The 23,830-nt window shown below is 42.2% G+C and overlaps 1 protein-coding gene across 1 annotated transcript in view; it reads right to left on the bottom strand.

The window, feature by feature from the left end:
- LOC126191406 (uncharacterized) overlaps window positions 1-23,119 on the bottom strand; it is an 84,730-nt gene extending 61,611 nt beyond the window's left edge. The window contains exon 1 of the mRNA XM_049932273.1: window positions 23,023-23,119. Within this exon, the coding sequence (XP_049788230.1) occupies window positions 23,023-23,119 (97 nt within the window). The remainder of the gene's footprint in view (window positions 1-23,022) is intronic.
- Window positions 23,120-23,830: the final 711 nt, after the last annotated feature.

Genomic DNA, 23,830 nt, shown 5'->3' with positions numbered 1-23,830 from the left:
CACTGTGCCGTGCGTGTGATCATTGCTTGTACAGCCCTCTCGCAGTGTCCGGAGCAAGTATGGTGGATCTGACACACCGGTGTCAATGTGTTCTTTTTTCCATTTCCAGGAGTGTATAATATTTCATGTACTCCATATCCACTATCGCGATGATAAATATTGAGTGAATTGGAAACCTCTAAAAATATGTACTAATTTTTTTTCGAGAATATCATGCACAAACACTTTAAATACGACAACGCACAATAGAAAGAGTACATGATTCACAGACTTCCTTCCTTTACGGTGTGTGTCCCCTAGCACTTATACTTCCACAATTTGCTTGCAGAAACCACTTCTTCGAGTTCCTTGGCGTGGAAAGACCCCTCGCGCGTTGACTTCCACAAGTTCTGTCAACTTACAGAAGTAGCTTCCGCAGGTTAGTGGAAACAGTTTGTCACATTTTGCCGCAGGTACTTGCCGAACTTACCAGTTTCCGGAAGTTTTTCTCAAACTTGCAGAAGTTTTGTGTGTTCAATACCGATGTGAAAATGTCAGTCTCGAAAAGGACAATGCCGCAAAGACAGCTGGGCCGAAACAAATGTGTCTTTGGATATTATAATTGGCCGCCATCAGCCAAGGAAATGCGAAATGAATTCACTGATTGCTTTACTTCATCAGAAAGGAAAGTAGAGTGGCAGGAGACACGTCTTTAAATTTTAGCTTATTTTTTAATCTTAATGTAAACAAAAATGCATTGCGTTTATAATAAATACCGTTTCCAAAATTCGAAGAGTAATTAAATGTTGATCTCTTGGTGGTGCAGCCTGTAGCATTTTTGTATCTTGTTTTCAAATGCATTACATTTGCAACAAAAGTAATAAATACTGTTTGCAAAAATCGAAGAGTAAAAGGCGCACTTTTAGCGAAATAGCTTGCAGCAATTTTGTGTCTTCTTTTCTAATGTACAACAGACAATAAATTTTCGAAACTTGCATACAACATTCTCAGAAAGTTTTTATTCTGAGCGAAGTCCTCTCATTTTAGTTCAGTCAATAGTTTTTTCTTGGTATCTTAAATATGTAAACCTCTGAACCTATTTCTTTACTCAAACATTTCTTTTTTTCCTAACTTTGTTTTTCGTCATGATTTCTCCACAATAATAATAATACAACAAACGTGGTGGCTACTGCAGCTTTACAGCACAATGCTGTAACCTTCGACTTGCCCACCCTACGACGCGACTCTGGTGGAAACACTTCTGCAACTACTTGCAGTAAGTTTCTGAAATTAACTTGCCCAGGAGACTTGCGGAAGTAAACTTGCGCAGGTTTTTGTTCTAATGTAAATAACACGTCAAGTGCGCGCAGAAGTTACTTGCGGAAGTTAGTCTACTTGCAAGTGACACGTACCTTTAGGTTACTTCCCTATGTGCACAACTTCGTTACAACAGTGGGCTACCATTCGTTCATTGGACAAAGAAGAACCGACAAGGTTTGGTCAGACTGCGTTCCATTTTACACGGTAGAGCTATTGTACAACTCCGTCAGACTATACTGTAGTACACATCTATGGACCCACAAGCGTCAGACAAAAAAAAACATAAATAATATTTGCTGCGTTATAAGAGGGAAAAAATTGTGAAATTTCAAGGGCGAAGTGATAGCCAGGCAAATGCTCAGACTGATCGTGGTGCAACACAGCACAGGGCTCAGTTATACCGTATAGTTACAAATTCTTCATTCAAGTTGCCATAGCTGCGCAGTATCATGTTAAACTAAGGAGACGAAACTTACTTCAGTCCTGTGCAGTTAAAAGGTCGCTTCTACAGACCAATTTCAAGGTTGTTATCACATTAATATCGTCGAATGCTGGCCCTAGTTACACGTTACCCAAACAACCGAAAAAATGTAACTTTCTAGGTACATTTTGTTAAACATTTACCATGCATATCAACATTAAAAAGCAGAAGGCATGAAAAATGCAGTGAATCCATTAACTTGATGAGATGTGATTTTTACGCGCAAAAACTGGTTTATAGGTAGAATCGAAGTTGAATAAGAGTTTTTTACAATTTGTTTCGTTTCCTCACTTTGAGGAGTATTACTTAGTAGTATGTTTTGGTGCTTACTGTTGTTGACATTCAACAAGATTTCTTCACTTGATCAGATTTTATTTCCTATTTCACATTTTTAATAAACGGTGTAAAACGACTGCGATTGTTATGTTATCCATGTTGGATCTTCTGAACTCCGCGGTCGTCTGTTTACATCCTTGGTGAATAGGAAATGAATGATGTCTTTATATCTTTGCTTAATGATAATCTCTGCATTGTAAACGAAAACAACAAATGTAGAGCAGATGTGTGACTCTCAATATTGACATTAAGAATACAATGTAGTGTGCACAGTAATTTGCAACATATGTAAAGTTTGCAGTTCAACAACCCGTACATCGACCTGAAAAACCACATGGACCGTAACAAAATAATTCATGAATCATATTCGCAGTTCCGAATATGGGAAACCATCAGTTATATAATGGAATGACGACAATAAAAATTTGTACGGGGCGAGGACTCGAACTCGGTGGCCTTACCATTTGGCTATTCGAACACCACACACGGCCACACCCAAACTCCCATATGTCATCGGCCATGTGTCTACAACCTGTACTCGTACATCAATTATGTATATTCCCGCACAGGGAAGACATCTTACTTGAAAGTAGCTTGCCCGGTGTCGGCGGATAAATAAGATATTGCAGCGCCTATGTTATTCCGAATTACAATGTGCGAAGGAACATTGCATCGTAATTCGGAATAACGCAGGCGCAGCAGTATGGCATAACAAGACAAATCTCATCTACTGGAACTTACGTAAGTAAATATAACTATTTCACATTATATCTAAATAAATGTAAGCACTTTAGGAGTTTTTAATAGTGAAACATCTTATAAAGCGGCACTAAATATTTAAATACTCTTGTGCAGCATCTGAGCGGGGAACATGCTTTCGATCAAAACGTCTAGGTAACTGAAAATATTAGCCATCTAAAGATGGACACGGTAGCCTGAAACCAGTTATGGCACTAAAATAACACATTTAAAAAGTATTTGTGGTTGGCTGCGTCATTCACCAACTACTGTAATTGATTTATGAATAAAAAAATCTTCTGCCAAAGTTTTTAGCTTTAATTCTTGACTCGTTGGGAAGAAGGAAGGCAGGAAGGAATGTTTAATGTTCCGTCGACGACGAAGTCATTAGAGACAGAGCGGCCCAGGCTCTAAATGGAGAACAAAATCGCCCACGCCCTTTCAAACAAACCACCTCCGTATTCACCTTAAGTAATTTAGGGAACTCACAGAAAACACAGATCTGGATGGTCGGACGGGGATTTGAACGATAGGCCTCCCGAATAAACTTCCAAGGGCTCTCTTACTACTGTCTGACTCACCTCGCTTGGTGAAATCATTGGATACACTGAATTCGGTCATAAGAGGATGTCTTTTCAGACCGTTAAACAAAAGAGTGATTTCCGTATCCATATTTAGTAATATAAAAACAAGTGCTTCGCATATCCTAATTACATATGCTTATATTTTAGGTATCAGTGTAACCAAATTTTAAAAAATAATTGAGTGAATAGCTACCAAATGTTTGTGGCACATAAATTTTAGTAACTCAGTAAATCACTTACACACCGTGATGCAGCTGGCCTTACCTATGGGTTTTACGCAATCCATAATGTCTTCAAATACCACGGGCAATGTTTTCATATTCTCTCCCTTGCTACCCACAGAAAAAACGAACAGGACCTTTTTGTAGGAAATTTAATGCACTTAAGTCGAGTACTGAGACACGTTCTCGTTAGAGGCTGTAGTTTTCGGAATTATTCAACGACAAATTACAGAAGTTACCTTCAAATGCGTTTTTCTTGAGTGACTCGAAGACCGTGGCCTCCATCGAAAATGTATCCCAGTACAAAATTTAACTACGTTAAATTTCTTACAAAACCATTCCTGACAACTTTTTTGTATAGAACTAATAGTTTGTGCGTAGCGAGCGAGAGAATGTTAAAATCTTGTACTGGCTTTTTTTGGCGTTGCGGGTTGCATAAAGCACGCAGCTAAGGACAGCTGAATCACCGTTACACAACAGGTCTAAATGGCAATTTTAGATTTTTGTCCCATATTGGATAAATTTCTGGCAGCGCCCACGACAGTACAACTGAGTATTCAAAGAAACATTTTAGTGGTAACCCTCAATTGTTTCGCTTGTTCCTTTGTAAACATGTTGGGTAACAAGGGCACTCTTAATTCTACCCAGAAAGTTATATGTAAATCCACTGGTTCTTCCAGTGCTCAGAGGCTACTCATTCAACGAGTTAACATCTGTCACACAATATATGGTATATTTACTAATAAGCATGCTATTTCTCCATAGTCTTGTAATTAGTCGCAAAATGTAAAAATACAATAGCTTTTGCTTGCATGATTAATATTTTATTTTTCAATTTTATTAGTAAACAATTGTCTACTTTCATGACCCTAAAGAACTACAGTGTTAATTAGACCACTGCAATATGTTCAAGTGTGTGTCGCAATATGAGGAATGCCTTTCTGGCCACTCTGGAAATGTTCATGTTGAAATAGTAGGTTGCTTCAAACAAATTTAAAACAGTTCCTGTTTTCCCCCATCGTTCTATAGTACAACAGTTTGATAATTTGTGCATGTTAATTATAATAATACAAATAAGAACAGAGAAAAGTTTAAAATATATCAGACAATATCAGACTGTCATTTAATAAAATTAAAATAAATTGTGAACCTATGAAGCGTGTGACAGGTCACTGTGCTTTAAGCTCGTTTAAATGTTACAGAATTCATTCCAAAACGGTACGCCCTAAGCTGTCAGCCACATCTACTAAACACACTGCGGCTGTTTTGGTGATGTCCAGGGAATTATTCATATTGTTTGGTCTTTTCCATTATTTGTTTTTTTAACTTTCATAAATTTTAGGTGCATTTATTACTTTTAGAAGTTTCAGCTTCTGTCCTGCGTCTTACTATTCTACGTGGATTTGATGTATAAAGGACACAGTCAAATGAAACCGAGACGGATGGAGAAAAGTACGAACCTGTTAATTATTTCTAAAATAATCGCTATAACTGTTAATACGTTTATCCCACTGTGAGACAAGACAGCCAGTGAGTGCCTTCATGGAAAGATACTTGCGTTTGCCGACGGTATCACGATTGTACCCATGTGTGCACCTCTTCTTCCGAAGCAAATGCCGGCCGAAGTGGCCGTGCGGTTAAAGGCGCTGCAGTCTGGAACCGCAAGACCGCTACGGTCGCAGGTTCGAATCCTGCCTCGGGCATGGATGTTTGTGATGTCCTTAGGTTAGTTAGGTTTAACTAGTTCTAAGTTCTAGGGGACTAATGACCTCAGCAGTTGAGTCCCATAGTGCTCAGAGCCATTTGAGCCATTTTGAGCCGAAGCAAATCGACGGCCACGAATGTTTTTATTCAGAACTCCTAAAATGTGAAAATCGCATGGGGAAGGATCGGGACTGTACGGAGGATGTGTAAACTGACGGTGTGTGGCGGAGGGTACCTTGAGCAGCTCTACTGGTTCTCCCTTCTATTCCAGTCTCGTACTGTTCGTGGAAAGAAAGATTGTCGGTATGCCTCTGTGTGGGCTCTAATCTCTCTGATTTTATCCTCGTGGTCTCTTCGCGAGATATACGTAGGAGGGAGCAACATACTGCTTGACTCCTCGGTGAAGGTATGTTCCCGAAGCTTCAACAAAAGCCCGTACCGAGCTACTGAGCGACTCTCTTGCAGAGTCTTCCACTGGAGTTTATCTATCATCTCCGTAACGCTTTTGCGATTACTAATTGATCCTGTAACGAAGCGCGCTGCTCTCAGTTGGATCTTCTCTATCATCTGCTTTACCGACGATCAACTTTATATGATCATTCCATTTTAAATCACTCCTAATGCCTACTCCCAGATAATTTATGGAATTAACTGTTTCCAGTTGCTGACCTGCTATATTGTAGCTAAATGATAAAGGATCTTTCTTTCTATGCATTCGCAGCACATCACACTTGTCTACATTGAGATTCAATTGCCATTCCCTGCACCATGCGTCAATTCGTTGCAGATCCTCCTGCATTTCAGTACAATTTTCCTCTCGATATACTACAGCATCATCCGCAAAAGGCCTCAGTGAACTTCCGATGTTATCCAAAAGGTCATTTATATATATATTGTGTATAGCAACGGTCCTACAACACTACCCTGCGGCACACCTGAAATCACTCTTACTTCGGAAGACTTCTCTCCATTGAGAATGACATGCTGCGTTCTGTTATCTAGGAACTCTTCAATCCAATCACACAATTGATCTGATAGTCCATATGCTCTTACTTTGTTCATTAAACGACTGTGGGGAACGGTATCAAACGCCTTGCGGAAGTCAAGAAACACAGAATCTACCTGGGAACCCGTGTCTAAGGCCCCCAGAACCTCGTGGACGAATAGCGCGAGCTGGGTTTCACACGATAGTCTTTTTCGAAACCCATGCTGGTTCCTACAGAGTAGATTTCTTGTCTCCAGAGAAGTCATTATACTCGAACATAATACGTGTTCCAAAATTCTACAACTGATCGACGTTAGAGATATAGGTCTATAGTTATGCACATCTGTTCGACGTCCCTTCTTGAAAACGGGGACGACGTGGGCCCTTTTCCAATCTTTTGGAACGCTACGCTCTTCCAGAGACCTACGGTACACAGCTGCAAGAAGGGAGGCAAGTTCCTTCGCGTACTCCGTGTAAAATAATCGAACTGGTATCCCATCAGGTCCAGCGGCCTTTCCTCTTTTGAGCGATTTTAATTGTTTTTCTATCCCTCTGTCATCTGTTTCGGTATCTACCATTTTGTCATCTGTGCGATAATCTAGAGAAGGAACTACAGTGGAGTCCTTCTCTGTGAAACAGCTTTGGAAAAAGACATTTAGTATTTCGGCCTTCAGTCTGTGATCCTCTGTTTCAGTACCATTTTGGTCAGAGAGTGTCTGGACATACAACCTTGGCAGTATGTGGGCGAGCATTATCAATCAAAGGCATTATGCCGTTCGTCAACATTCCTGGACGTTTTGACTTGCCGAAGCACTGCAATTATTGCGAAGTGTGCACGTACCGATGTGCGTCAATTGTGTGTGCTGTATTCCAGAGTGTCAATGAGCAGCGGGTTTTGCAGTCAAAGAAAAAAGTCACCACGACTTTCCAGGAGCTGGGGTGCCTATTGTTTCGACGCAGAAGTTTCGCTGGGAAGCCCTTACACATCTTCCGTACAGTCCCGATAGCTTCCCATGCGATTTACACATTTTTTGAGCCCTGAGAAAAGAGATCGATTTACTTCGGACGAAGTGTTGCTTGCCTGGGTACAATCATGGTTCCGTAGGCAATCGCAAATATTTTTCCATGAAGACATTGGCCATCTATTCAGGCAGTGGGATAAATGTATCAACACTTATGGAGATTACTCTAGAAATAACAAAGAGTTTAGCTACTTTTTCTCCATCTGTCTCGTTTTCATTTGACCGCCAATTACACATAATAATGTCAAATCTGCTGCAGTGCAGAGCTGATCGTCGTGGAAGACAGGTGAGTATGCGAGCGTGCACCTGACAGGGAAGCAATGGATAAACCGTTAAATAAGTCGAACGCAGGTGAGTACTAAATTTATTAATTCACGGTGTAAGTAGGCTGTTTAGATTTTTATGTTGGTAACGCCACGTAGCGCTCTGTATGAAAATCACTGTGCTGTGTGCAATATGTGGCTGGTTGGACTCGTTGTTGGTATATTCGCTTGTGTAGTGTTGGGCAGTTGGATGTGAACAGCGCGTAGCGTTGCGCAGTTGGAGGTGAGCAGCCAGCAGTGGTGGTCGTGGGGAGAGAGATGGCAGAGTTTTGAGAGCAGACGATCTAGACGTGTATCCGTCAGAAAAAGGAAATTTGTAAGACTGGATGTCATGAACTTATATATATATTATGACTTTTGAACACTATTAGGTAAATACATTGTTTGTTCTCCATCAAAAGATTTCATTTGCTAACTATGCCTATCAGTAGTTAGTGCCTTCAGTAGTTAGAATCTTTTAGTTAGCTGGCAGTATTGGCGCTCGCTGTATTGCAGTAGTTAGAGTAACGAAGATTTTTGTGAGGTAAGTGATTCGTGAAAGGTGTAGGTTATTGTTAGTCTGGGCCATTTCTTTGTAGGGATTATTGAAAGTCAGATTTCGTTGCGCTAAAAAAAATATTGTGTGTCAGTTTAGTGTTGATCAGAATAAGTAAAGAGAGAAATGTCTGAATATGTTCAGTTTTGCTCAGCTGTTTGAAAATCAAATAACGTAAGAGGTTTACGAGCACAGTAATATATAATTTTCCAAAGGGGACGTTTCAACGGAAGAGGTTTTTGTCGAATGGAATTTAGTGTCCTGAAGTAGTGGAATGCACCGTAGGTGGGAAACTGTATTAGATGGCGCGAACTTGAATAAACTAGTAAATAGTTTGGCTTTCATCCTGTTTATGCTTAAATTAAATGAACAGAAGAGTTAACTAGCCTGCAGTGCTTTTGCAAACAAACTGGAGGCTACAGAACTACAGTTCCGATGTGTGTAACAGGAAAGTTGAGAAGTAATGGTAGTAGTAGTTACGGTGGTTGTAGTAATTTATTCATTGATGGAACACTCTTTAAATAATATTCTACATGTCGTAGTATTATAGCTTAATAACAAACAAAAAAACTTAATTCAGATACAGAGAGATACACGTACTAGGTTGGTGAATAAGTCTGTAGAGTTTTCGTTTTGTACGAGGCGTGTTTTTTAAGTAAGTACCGTTTTGCCACACCGCGGCCGCAGCGCTGCGGTCGGCGTTCTGCGCATGCGCACTGGGTACCTACATCTGTTGTCTACGCACTGACGCCATTACAGTCTGATTCTTCCTTGTTTACGTTGTGTATTGAGTGTTTCAGATGCCTCCGATAATTGTGAATCCCGCCGACTGTGAAGTACGGGCTGTTATAAGATTTCTTAGTGCTAAAGGCCTAAAAGTGATCGATATTCATCGTGATATCTGTGCAATTTACGGAGAAAACATTATCAGTGATGCAATGGTAAGAAAGCGGGTTAGAGTACTTAAAGATGGCCGCACAAATGTGCATGATGAACAACGGAGTGGGCGTCCTTCCATCGTTAATGAAAGTTTGGTGCAGGAAGTGGACAATAAGGTGAGAGGAAACACGCTTTACGATTTCCTCCTTGCGGGATGACTTTCTTAATGTTTCTTGTGGTGTTTTGTATGGCATTGTGACCGAGCACTTGAATTACCGAAAATTGTGCGCATGTTGGGTACCAAAAATGTTGACAGATGTCCACAAAACCAAACGTTTAGACAGTGCATTGACTTTCCTTGAGCGGTACCACAAGTACGGAGATGATTTCTTAAGCCAAATTGTTATGATCGATGAAACATGGGTGACCTACGTCACACCAGAATCAAAGCAACAGTCCATGGAATGGCGGCATTCAGATTCACCCAGAAAAGTGAAGTTTAAGCAAACAATTTCTGCCCGGAAAATCATGTGCACAGTTTTTTGGGACAGAAAAGGAGTATTGCTTTTGGAATTTCTGCCTCATAATGAGGCAATCAATGTAACAGCTTACTGTAAGACATTCCATGATCCGCGCCGTTCAGTTCATAACAAAAGACGTGGCAAGTTCAGCAAGGGCGCCATTTTGCTGCAAGACAATGCCCATCCGCATGTGACGAATCAGACCAAAGCTCTCATCACATCTTTTCGATGGGAAACTCTAGATCTTGCGTCCAGTGACTACCATCTGTTCCTGCACTTGAAGAGACACCTGAGTGGTCAGCGTCTTCAAGACGATGATGAAGTCAAAACAGTGGTGATGCAGTGGTTAACAAGTCAGGCGGCAGACTTCTATGAGGAGCGTATGCAAAAACTGGTACAACGTTATGACAAGTGCCTCAATATTGATATAAATTATTTAGAAAAGAAGATTAAGGTACAGGCTTTCATGTAAGAATAAAATTATTGAAATATTTTAGCACGTCTTTTTTTAATTTCAAAACGGCACTTACTTAAAAAAACACGCCTTGTATGTTGGTATTCCGGTTTCTGTGCGTTCATTTATCGGTTATCATATTTCAATTGTAGTTCACTATTGCTATTTGAGTTTACATATTGTGATTTTGTCTTTTGGAGGTAGTGAATGGAGCTGTGGACGCTAGAAAATGGAGTGCCAAGTGGAACACTTCCGACGTATTGTTCCGTTTCAGTTCAATAGAGGTGTGACAGTGGCGGATGCAGCCAGAAACATTTGCGCCGTGTATGGGGATAATGCCACGTTCAGGAAGGTCTTAAGGATTTTATGATCATTTAAACACATTTAATCCATAATGATCTAGGTCAGTGTACTCGAGAAATGGCAAATGTGATAAAATGTGATCATTGCACCATCGTGCGACATTTGCATGCAGTGGGGAAGGTTCAAAAATTGGGTGTATGGTTACTGTATGCTCTAAGCCAAAATCACAAAAATCAGCTGGTGGCTATGTGTGCATCTGTGCTTCCTCGTCCCAACTGTCTCGTGAAGAACACCGACAACTCTTATCCCGTACCATTATTGGTGACGATAAATATGTGTTTACGCTAATGTAAGAAAAAGAAAGGAATGGTTGAGCCCAAGCAAGGCAGCAACTCTTACAAAGACCTGTGAGCATCCCCAAGAGATATCTGGGGGAACAGCGACGTTTTGGTGTACTGCACCAGGAAGACTGCATAAAGTGATGCTACTCCACAAAAACGCCCGTCCGCATTCTGCTACATTGACAAAAAAAACTCTGTACAAGAGTTGGGTTGGGATGCCATTCCACACCCACCTTGGTCACCTGATCTGAGTCCTCAGATGTCCACCTTTTCCGCTCTCTATCGAGCAATCTAAAAAGAGCATCCGTTCTGGATGAGAATGGTCTCCATACATGGCTCGATAAGTTCTTTGCCTCAAAACCACGTGATTTCTACAGTCACAGAATCTAAAAGTTACTCCAGTGTTGGCAGACTGTTGTAAATAGTAAAGAAGAATTGTTATTGATGACTAAAGTCTCTGTTATGTGTATCTGTTGTATTTATTAAATATACGGAAAAACGCTACGAACTTATGTACCAACCCAACACTTAGAGGTCTAGTCTGACAAAGATTGGACAGTTAGTCGGCCATGGCCTTACAGTTGGTGGGCAATATTACACCACTGGCCATTAAAATTTGCTACACCATGAAGATGATGTGCTACAGACGCGAAATTTAACTGACAGGAAGAAGATGCTGTGATGTGCAAAAGATTAGCTTTTCAGAACATCCACACTAGGTTGGCGCCGGTGGCGACACCTACAATGTGCTGACATGAGGAAAGTTTCCAACCGATTTCTCATACACAAACAGCAGTTGACCGGCGTTGCCTGGTGAAACGTTGTTGTGATACCTCGTGTAAGGAGGAGGTATGCGTACCATCACGTTTCCGACTTTGATAAACGTCGGATTGTAGCCTATCGCGATTGCGGTTTGAAATATTACTGTATCTCATTGCCCTATCAGAACCCCTCGGAGAGCATTAAAGATAAACACCAGTCTTAATTGCTCAATTGTAAAGTGACCTGTTTCCAAATTACATACAAAAATAACCACTATTTCGGTATACACATAATTCGAAAATGATGCTATGCTGATTAACATTGTTCTTATGTGAAAAACACAATATAAATGTGAAATTAATACTGTAACTAATCGAACGAAATGTAGCACATGGTCAGGATGTACCAGTAAACCTATCATTACAAAATTACTACAGCAAATTAAATAGAACATATAAATAAAGCATGTTAATTGAACCTCCGATATATGTTAGCACTAAAATTCAGGCACTAGTTGATTTGTTATAAACAAATTTAGAAATTTAATTGTTACCTGTAACATAATTAGTCATAAAATGTTATATTAACTCATAACTAAGTTGAAAATAGGTTCACCTTGTTCAGTATTGTGATTGTAAATTTTTAGCAATGTGTATCTCATATTCGGTTTAACTTTTAATTGTGATTTTACATAAAATTGTAATTTTCATTGACTGTAATTGTTAACAAAAGTATAAATAGAGGTCACGCAGGCGCCTTGGGGCATTAGGGCTAGGGTTGCGAGCAAATGTATTGTAGGCTCACTCGTTTGTTGATTGTTGTGAACTCTGTGTCGATGGATGTCAACTTTGGGTACATGTGATGTATCGGTACAGTTCACCAGGCTCGGACACCAGAGTCCTGGAAATATATTGGTGTTAAAACTGCACTGTACTTTGGAATTTATTTGGGAGCCTTCTGCAATCCTTTTCATAGGCTGCACAGCGACGAGACGAATCCAGGAATTTTACAACACCCCGAGAACTAAACAACTTTCACTGTTGGTAGAATTGACGTGAAAACAACAGCACATCGACTGGGCATTTCACTCAAAAGTCAAAACATTTGCAACACGGGGGTGGGAAAATATAAACATCTCTTGTTTATCGTATCGCGACGTTGCTGCTCGCGTTGGTCGAGATCCAATGACTGTTAGCAGAATATGGAATCGGTGGGTTCAGGAGGGTAATACGGAACGCCGTGCTGGATCCCAACGGCCTCGTATCACTAGCAGTCGAGATGACAGGCATCTTATCCACATGGCTGTAACGGATCATCCAGCCACGTCTCGACCCCTAAGTCAACACATGGAGACGTTTCCAAGACAACAACCATCTGCACGAACAGTTCGATGACGTTTGCAGCAGCATAGACTATCAGCCCGGAGACCAGGCTGCGGTTACCTTTGACGCTGCATCACAGACACGCCTGCGATGGTGTACTCAGTGACGAACCTGGGTGCTCGAATGGCAAAACATCATTTTTTCGGATGAATCCAGGTTCTGTTTACAGCATCATGATGATCGCATCCGTGTTTGGCGACATTGCGGTGAACGCACATTGGAAGAAGTATTCGTCATAGCCATACTGGTGTATCACCTGGCGTGGTACTATGGGGTGCCATTGGTTACTCGCCTCGGTCACCTCTTGTTCGCATTGACGGCACTTTGAACAGTGGATATTACATTTCAGATGTCTTTCGACCCGTGGCTCTTCCCTTCATTCGATCCCTGTGAAACCCTACTTTTCAGCTGGATAATGCATGACCGCATGTTGCAGGTCCTGTACGAGCCTTTCTGGTTACAGAAAATGTTTGACTTCTTCCCTGGGAAGCACGTTCTCCTGATCTCTCACCAACTGAAACCGTCTGGTCAATGGTGGCCGAGCAACTGGCTCGTCACAATACGCCAGTCACTACACTTGATGAACTGTGGTATCATGTTGAAGCTGCATGGGTAGCTGTACCTTTACACGCCATCCAAGCTCTGTCTGACTGAACGCCCAGGGTATCAAGGCCATTATTATGGCCAGAGGTAGTTGTTCTGGGTACTGATTTCTCAGGATCTATGCACCCAAATTGCATGAAAAAGTAATCACATGTCAGTTCTAGTATAATATATTTGTCCAATGAATACCCGTTTATCATCTGCATTCCTTCTTGGTGTAGCAATTTTAATGGCCAGTAGTGTAGTTTTGACTTTCGACAATGAGATATCGACTTCTAATTTGCAAATCGCTAAGAATCTTAGCGTTGTTCGGAAATCAGTGCAGAAGTGCGTGTTAGGAATGGCTAGAAGAGTCGGGAGGACAAATTAACGGGTCACAAGACTGGAGTGCAAAACTAATTGTGACAGAAATGATAATTAACGAAAGGCCGGCGGGACATGTGGCACAGGTCAGATGGGGATGTTTGAAAATTCTTAGAAACGGGTTTACTGGATCTACAGGGGACACCAAAAAACTATTTATATCGTGTAGGTTGAAATGATAATAGTAAGCTACACATTAAATTTCTTTGATATACATGCCAAGTACAGAAGTAATTTATTGAACAACAACTTATGAGGATACGTAGTTATCTTCTCGTATGAAATAACAGAGGGGCCATTGTCAATTAAATTCGAAATTTATGACTTTATCCATTAATATACCGAGGATTTGCTTAACAATGTAAAACCCCTAACCTCTGAGTGTCGTCAGCGAGTGCAGTAAGCACTTCGCGATTAGCGACGGAAATCATTTGAGCAACATTAACATTTCTCAAGGTGTGAAGTACCGAACCAAAAATTACAGCTGCGCATGCTGATTCTGTACTTAATGATCCCCAATACAGAAAAAGCTAAAATCCTTCCCCATTCTCTGCACGGGTTTCGCCAGCTACACATAAGCTCAATGGGCAGAAGTACCTTTGGTTTCCACCACATCATCTTGCAAGATTGCGTCAAGATGTTAAAAAAATGGCTGTAGACACTATGGGACTTAACATCTGATGTCATCAGACCCCTAGACTGAGAACTACTTAAACCTAACTAACCTAAGGACATCACACACATCCATGGCCGAGGCAGGATTCGAACCTGCGATGGCAGCAGCAGCGCGGTTCCGGACTGAAGCGCCTAGAGCCGCTCGGCCACAGCGGCCGGCGTCAAGATGTTCCCCTTGACAGACATCAGAGTATGTAGTACATGAGCGATTGCGTACTGGCACATTTAGTTGTGCTCTGCATGGTGATTCCGTGACGATGTTACAAACTTTCAGTGATTATGTAGAAGGGCAAATGAATCAGTTGGAGGTAAGGGACTGTGGTCCAGAAAAGGCCGTGTCGAAAGTTATAAGCGAAAATCGTTCTGACACCTCTGGTAGTGGAATACATTTACCTTTAAAATGTTGGCGCTAAGGTTGCAAGATTGGCAATTTTCAGAGGTGGTAGTATGGACCAAAGGGAGAAGAAAAGTCTAGTAAACTTTATCTCTAAAGCGCATATGTTAAGAGCGACAAGCACTTGTTTGTCTTCGCTGCTGTGTAATATGAGGGCATTTCGAAAAGTAAAGATACAATGGCTCACACTCCTTAAATAGAACATTTATTTAGAAAACGTCAGTTACATCTTATCAACTGGATTATTTGTTATTTTTCGACATAATCACCCCCGTTATCCAAACATTTGTTAAGTCGGTGCACAAGCTTTTGTATCCCACAGTCATAGAAGGTTGCCGCCTGTTGTCGGAACCACATTTCAACTTCTTCTTTGATCTCTTCATCATCGTGGAATGATTTTCCACCAAGGTGTGACTTCAGGTAACGGAAGACATGGAAGTCGGTGGGCGCAAGGTCCAGGCTGTATGGCGGATGGTCCAATACGTCCCATTTGAATTGTTTGAGTAGTGCTTTGGTTACGAGCGCTGTGTGAGGCCGAGCGTTGTCATGAAGCAAGCGGACGCCACTTGTCAGCATTCCCCTGCGTTTGTTTCGAATTGCCCTTCGAAGACGTTTAAAAGTCTGGCAATGTGCAGCAGCATTAATTGTCGTTCCAGGAGGCATAAATTCCAACAGAGGAATGCCTTCTCTGTCCCAAAAAACAGAAGCCATGATTTTCTTCGCTGAAATCGACGTTTTGCATTTCTTGGCTTTTGGTGAATTCGAATTGCGCCATTGTATTGATTGTTGCTTGGATTCAGGTGTATGGTGATAAACCCATGTCTCGTCACCTGTCACAATGTGATCAAGGAACTCATCACCTGCTTCAGCATAGCGTGTGAGGAAGTCGAGTACAAAGCCCATCCTTTTCTTTTTGTGTTCTTCCATTAACAGTTTTGGAACCCAGCGCACACACAATTTCCTGTACCCTAACTTGACAGTCACAACGTCATGGAGAGTTGTCATTGACACGTCCAATATGATCTGATGCAATTATTTCAATGTGAGACGTCTATTTGCACGAATTGCTTCCTCCGTTCTCCGAAGAAGGGCATCAAAGATCACAGATGGCCGACCTGTTCTTTGTTCGTCATGAACATCGGTCCTACCTTCATAGAAATGACGACACCATTTAGTTACATTTTGTCGATTCATAATGTTCCCATAAACAGAAACAATTTCTTTGCGAATATCCGCTGGTCGCTGACCTTTTGCATGAAGAAAACGTATGACGGAACGCACTTCACATTAGCGGGATTCTGAATCGGCGCAGCCATTTTAAAGACGACCTACTCCAATCAGAAGCAACGTTCAACTGCCGAACGACCGCGAGGAGAAAGCTAACGGTTCAAGGTTAACACCAGTGTCGCCAACTTGCTCGCCAAAACTCTTCTGTTCCTCTGGCGTACGCTGTATCTTTACTTTCCGAAATACCCTCGTACATCTCATCCATCAAACAAGTTCTTAAGGTACACGTTTTAGAACCCATGTTCACTACACTTTTTTTCTTCTTTGGTCCATATTACCTTCTCTAAAAATACGGGAACCAAAGAGCTTGCAGTAGAAGAGATGTGTTCACAGTATCGAAAATGAACAAGTGCTTAGAGCTCTTAATGTATGCATGAGCTCTTGGTTACTAGGCATTTTTTGCGTTCTCTTGGTACGTGTAACCACCGCTGAAAGTTGCCTACCCTACAGTCTTAGCAACAACAGTACCGGTACATGTATTCCACTGCCAGAGCTATCAGAAGGATTTTCGCTTATAACTTCCGACTCGGTCGTTTCCGTACCATGGTCCATACCTCAAACTGATACATTTACCCCTCTCCATCATCCCTGAAAGTCTGTAACATCATCAAGGAATCATCCTGTATATAAAGCGCCGGTATGGCCCACGATGAGATATGTCGAGTCGAACTTACACTTTGGACTCCAAGAGCGTCCGATCAAATACCTTTGGATTTATTATGGATACTCCGCAACTGTTCCGTGGATTAGAGAGGGGGTAGCTGCGCTCGTTTGTTATCAAAAACTCCAAGATTCGCAAGATGTAATTCGTTGATACCTTCGCTTACAAGCAAGATTTGAGGAAATGCTAGAGTGTAAACGATAAAAGTGCCTCAGCATTGTAAATCGAAAAGGCTAGTTGATCCTTTTTTGGGTTCGCGTGTACTGTAAGCTGTGAAACGGGGACAATGCCACTTGCTAAAGCTGTGAAATTCTGATTACGTGTCCAGTATGCGTAGCACGCTTATCTCCATAGATTAAGCCAGAACATATCAGCTCGTCAATATAAGTACTTGAGCAATATCTACTGTAACAGAGCCACACAGAAAAGGCGAGATAGCGATTGCGTGAAGCGACCAACTCAGGCGAATGAGTCTCAAACACGAGCCTTTGTCTGCTGAAGTTCCAATCTGGTGTCTCGTTCGACCGATGTTGATAATTCACACTCGATACCGTGTCTACACAGCCATCCATCGTACCCTAGTCCAGAGGTTTCAAAACTTCTTTGCCTAAAAGCCAATATTGATGTTGGAGAGCGACACCTCGCGCCACGTAGGAAACGGGGAGGGGCTGTGAAGTGATCATTCAGACGGAAGTTCAAACTTCGCCAAACCTTGGTTATTTATAGAAGCTTACCACTTACACATTTTGAATATATATATTATAAGGTATCATACTTAATATTGTAAGTGAAAAAGAAAATAGTATATTGGAACTACAAGCCTTTTTGTGAAGGTTTACATAACGAACAATATTTCGCACCGAAGCGGATACTGTGGCCATTGCCATCGCAACGGGATCCCATTTTTGTTTTTCTGACTTCCTGGCATATTTTCAAGTCATCTTCACGCCCTACTACCTGAAATAATACCAAGCGACTGCACAACACCGTTTTGAATCGGACTTTTGAGTTGGGTCAACCATAACAAAACAGAGACAGCTGTGAATAATATAAGTTAATTAATTCAAAATTTTCACAAATAGATAAAGTGACGGATGATAGCTTTGTGTACAAAAGGGTTCAGAAGACTGTTTTATCTGTTGTATTACGCGTATTTTTAGAAGTAATTAACTCTTATTGAGATAAACAACTTTAACACTTTTCCCGACGAGTAGTGTGGCCATTTTTCCTGATCGGACGCCATGTCGGCATCGGTGATCCATGGAAGAAGCTAACAAACTGAAATAAGTAACACGGAACTACATGCGTAGGCCAAAAGATGTTTAAATATTGATACTGTAAAAATTATTCAAAAAATGGTTCAAATGGCTCTGAGCACTATGGGACATAACTTCTGAGGTCATCAGTCCCCTAGAACTTAGAACTACTTAAACCTAACTTACCTACACACATCCATGCCCGAGGCCTGATTCGAACCTGCGACCATAGCGGTCGCGCGGTTCCAGACTGAAGTGCCTAGAACCGCTCGGCCACTTCGGCCGGCTAAAAATTATTATTCTGCGTACATGTGATGTAACGATAATAATACAAATAACTTATATTGCATCAGGTGACTCAAAAACAAAACTCTTTTAGTAAAAATTGACAGAACAAGTTTCCACCGTCAGTCGGACGACAATAGCGATGTAAATCAGAATTTGTCTGACCACTTCTCGGCTGGGAGTAGCGCTGTTCAAGGTAAACAATATGCAATGGCCACTTTCCCTGCCCTGGCCACATTACCACCCCTTCCTCTACCGATCTTATTATTAAGTGGTAACCTACATAATTTAGCGTGTTGTACTAATTAATGACAGTAATTGCAATATGAGACACGATCATCAATGTCTATTAAATGTTTTGAATGTCAATTTTCGTTTACCCATTGCATTGTATTACAACAGCCTTAATTTGAGTTAATATTACTAGCTACAAACATGTACTGCATTTGAACATGACCACCTCTATAACGCCCATTCACGAATCCGTGTTACTTCCGTTTCACATTCCATGAGCAGCTGTCCGGTGCTCGTTGCGCACTCTCGTCAGTTGTCAGCCCTGGAAGACAAACAACGAAATATTCTCCCTCTCACGTCTATTAACTCCCCTCTCACTTCTATTAAGCCCCCCGGCCCCCCTTAGTGGCCCACGCTACACGCTACACAGCCCTTCACGTAAGCGGTAAATTTGTACTTAGCTCAAGGTCGAATTAGCCAGCGACAATTAGTATTAAGCTCATTTTAAAACATTACTGTCTATGAAAGTATTTTTGTTTGTTACTGAGAAAGAAAAAAACCCTCTTAAGAAGCTTTTAACGATAGTTGACGTGTCTGGATTCTACTGCTAGTTGCTAATATATTATTATAAAATACGGCTGTGGACCGCTAGCCGCACGAACACGTGTTTCGTGACGAACACTGCCCTAGTCACTCAAGGCGAAAAACGAGATTCGCATTCTAAATACATTGTTCAGATGGGTCATCTGGAAATTCAGTGAGGCGGTGTACAGGGTACTTCGTTACAGACTGACTAACTGGCGTATCCCTGCTGTTTTACATGTGCAGTTGTACCGCTCAGAATACACTGCGGTGTGTGAAAAAGTCTGACATCAATACTCCTCAAGCCAGCTGACGGAGTGTGGCAAAGAATACTCCGTTAACACGAGCTGATACCGCCCTTCCCTGTTCCACTCCACTAGTCAGTACCAGATAACTTTCCTCTCCAAGAGAATATCCATCGTGGAGCAAGGAAGGACAGCTTCCCCTTCCTCCCTTTGAAAAATTAATTATGTATGGGTGAGGGGGGGGGGGGGGGTTATATTTGCGCTACTTCAGACAGTGCAGACGCAATACTGTTATGTATGCGTATCCAACTTTATTGGAACGATGTTCAGACTGTGCGCTGCAGGATTTGCTTTATTAGTAGACTTAATGTTATGCCTTGGCTTTAGGCGCCAGTAGCGGTGCAGCGAAGTAGGGTTGACACACAAGCATCAGTGTGCATTACAGCTGCAGATAGTCAATATGGGACTGAACAAGGTGAGTAGTACTTCACTCGTAAAGGTGTTTTATCATAACAATTGCAACAGTGCTACTGATCTTCGCGAGTATCGAAGCCATAAACGAATACGGAGAGGCCCTCTTTCCGTAACCGGGTTCAAGAACATGATTTGGAACTTCGAATCAGCTGACGATCTGGGAATTCCTCCTGGGAGAGGGCCAGTTGCGCCACAAATTGTTGAAGAAGGTACTGTTGCCATGGCCTAGAATGCCGCACGCAATGTGCGGTCTTCAGTCAGTGCACGTGCTGTGTCACAACAGTTGAACATTCCATGGTCCACCGCTCGAGAAGTGCTGCAAACAATTGTGCGGTTCCAGGTTGTCGTGGACGTAGATGGTCGTCACAGTGAGCAACGTCTGTAATCCGGAGCGTAAACACGGTACGCAACTAACAAATGTTACCCTCTCACGTAAAAATTAAAATTCTTTCAGTGCTTTATTCGTCATTTCTCTTCCGCACGTCCTTACATACACTATATGACCAAAAGTATGCGGACACCTGGCTGAAAATTACATAATATCGTGGTGCCCTCCATCGGTAATGCTGGTATTTAATATGGTGTTAGCCCACCCTTAGCCTTGGTGACAGCTTCCACTCTCGCAGGCCTACGTCCAGTAAGGTGCAGGAAGGTTTCTTAGAGAATGGCTGCACTGAGGAGAGGTATCGATGTCGGTCGGTAAGGCCCGGCACGAAGTCGGCGTTCCAAAAAATCCAAAAGGTGTTCTATAGGATTCAGGTCAGGACTCTATGCAGGCCAGTCCATTACAGCGATGTTATTCTCGTGTAACCACTCCGTCACAGGCCGTGCATTATGAACAGGTGCTCGATCGTGTTTAAAGATGCAATCGCTATCCCCGAACCGCTCTTCAACAGTTGGAAGCAAGAAGGTACTTAAAACATCAGTGTAGACCTGTGCTGTGATAGTGCCACGCAAAACAACATGGGGTGCAAGCCCCTCCACGAAAAACACGACCGCACCATAACACTACCTCCTCCTAATTTTACTGTTGGCACTACACACGCTGGCAGATGACGTTCACCGGGCATTCGCCATACCCAAATCCTGCCATTGGATCGCCACATTGTGTACCATGATTTGTCACTCCGCACAACGTTTTTCCACTGTTCAATCGCCCAATGTTTACGCTCCTTACTCCGAACGAGGCGTCGTTTGGCATTTACCGGCGAGATGTGTGGCTTATGAGCAGCCACTCGACCATGAAATCCAAGTTTTCTCACCTCCCGCCTAACTGTCACAGTACTTGCAGTGGATCCTGATGTAATTTAGAATTCCTGTGTGATGGTCTGGATAGATGTCTGCCTATTACACATTACGACCGTCTTCAACTGCTGGCGGTCTCTGTCAGTCAGCAGACGAGGTCGGCCTGTACGCTTTTGTGCTGTACGTGTCCCTTCACGTTTCCACTTCACTATCACATCGGAAACACTGGACCTAGAGATGTTTAGGAGTGTGGAAATCTCGCGTACAGACGAATGACACAAGTGACACCCAATCACCTGACCACATTCGAAGTCCGTGAGTTCCGCGGAGGGTCCCATTCTGCTCTCCCACGATGTCTAATGACTTCCGAGGTCACTGATGTGGAGTACCTGGCAGTACGTCGCAGCACAATGCACCTAATATTAAAAACGTATGTTTTTGGGGGTATCCGGATACTTTTGATCACATAGTGTATGTTTTTGCACACGTTTCATTGACCTGCGGTTATTCGTATTTCATCGTGGCCCTCTCAAGTAGCGAAAGTTTAATTGTAACCACCCTGTAGTCGCATCTTGCCCCATTACACAGAGACGTATCATTTCAGTATAATTTTGAAAGTCAGAGCATGTAGTGGAGAGTGACTAGTGGGGTGTACGCAGAGCAGTTTGTTTTGAAACTCCAAAGATATTTCGCCGTTATTCTTGCAAAGGAATGACTCAGATTGTTCTAGGCTCTAGAAGCTGCCTCTACTGTTGCAACTTCATTTCACGGTGTTTTATCCCGTGTTACCAGCATGTCAAAAAACACAGAAAATAAGAATATAAAATGTGTTCGCATGTAATTTGAACGTTAGCACATCGACGCAAAAATAATAACTATAAATTTCCTGTGAATTATATTCTCTCATTAATAATGTTTGAGGTATTACATAGGATTAAGAAGTGTAACCATTAGTATATTTGGTGAATAATAAATCCAGTTTTCAATAGCTTCAAGTTTTAGTTTGTAAAAAATTGTCTTTCCTTCCTCTACCCTAACTCTTTCTATGAAGCTCAAAGAAGTTGCCCCCTTCACTACTTAGATCATGGGTAGGCTCCTGTTCCCCTCCTATTACAGTGAGTGGTAACAACTCTGGTTTCATTGCTGAGCTTCTTGGGCGTTATTTTTGGAATGTTGATAATAATGTAAACGAAGAAAAAGAAACGCTGCAGTCGGGTGCTTTGCTCCTGGTTCAGATGTACCCTCAAGAGGGAAAATTTTAAACTGTCACAGAGTACTCAAGATATCATCACAGCATCAACACATAAAATAATTCTTAAAATTTCAACTGTTGCTAACGCAATTTGACGTACCGATTTCAAATATAGCCATAGTCTTCCTCGAACATTTAAGGGCTATTCATAAATCAGTTAATATTGACAAAGCACCTGTTTTATGTTGTACCGTTTGGCATTCAATTACGAAAAATGGAAATTAAAAGAAACATGTGTAAATTATTTTATGTCACGGTATTTCGACAACGTCCCCAGTTCTCTTCCTCAGGTGTCGAGCGAAAATTTTCCAGCTCACTGCTCTATCGGTCAACAGTTCTTCGAGCAAATAACGTAGCTGAGAAGATACTCCGAATGCCCGTGCTTTGGTTATCAGGCTACGGTGTTCTACAGTGTCGAATACCTCTCACAAGACGGTACCACAGGCTCTGCTGTCAACTTTCTGCGAGATTCCTGACATGAAAACACACATCTACTCCAACTATACCGGTAGAATCTGTTTTTGCAATGTGCCACGTATCTGCTGTTACAACTAAAACTAGGCTGCTACGAGCAATGAGTTTCGCGAGCAGCTTACCGCAGACACTGGCATCTGGATAAAAGGTACTGCCCACGGCGGCGGACAGCGCGAGGGCAAGCAGCAGGCATCGAAGCGAGGACCGTGCGGCAGCCATGTCTCCCAGGGAATAGGCGCGGCGCGCTCGGGGACCCACGGCTGCGAATAATCTTATCGCCACAGATACAGCCGTCGACTGATAAGCCGCGTAACGGCGACGGAATTTCGAAGCACGAGCCCACTTTCGTTGTGTGACAGGAATTCTTGGTCAGCCATCCGTCAGATTACATCTCTTGGAGTCGTCACATACACTGACGGAAAAAAATCGCAACATCAAACGCCATAAACTAAAGTTGCTATTCGCGTTTCTACATCTGAAAGATGATGTCTTTTCCAGTTGCATAAGACTGGCGCTAGTAGGGTCACTATGAGGATGTAAATCAGGTTTGCTTTATACGCACGCTATAACGGTCACAGGTCACCTTTGGGATTGGAGTGGTGAGTTGATGTTAGTCAACAACAGCTTTAAGGCGACAAAGACGCCATTATCAACACGTCACTGAGTTTCGACACCTCACCGATATTCGGAAAAATGTTCAAATGTGTGTGAAATCTTATGGGACTTAACTGCTAAGGTCATCAGTCCCTAAGCTTACACACTACTTAACCTAAATTATCCTAAGGACAAACACACACACCCAAGCCCGAGGAAGGACTCGAACCTCCACCGGGATCAGCCGCACAGTCCATGACTGCAGCGCCCTAGACCGCTCGTCTAATCCCGCGGGTCGAGTTTCGACGAGGTCGTGTAATAGGGCTACGTAAGCTG

This window comes from Schistocerca cancellata, chromosome 6 (genome assembly GCF_023864275.1).
Source record: "Schistocerca cancellata isolate TAMUIC-IGC-003103 chromosome 6, iqSchCanc2.1, whole genome shotgun sequence".
NCBI classification, from domain to species: domain Eukaryota; kingdom Metazoa; phylum Arthropoda; class Insecta; order Orthoptera; family Acrididae; genus Schistocerca; species Schistocerca cancellata.
The sequence above is the reverse complement of the archived record's forward strand: the minus strand, read 5'-3'. Positions and strand labels throughout refer to the sequence as shown.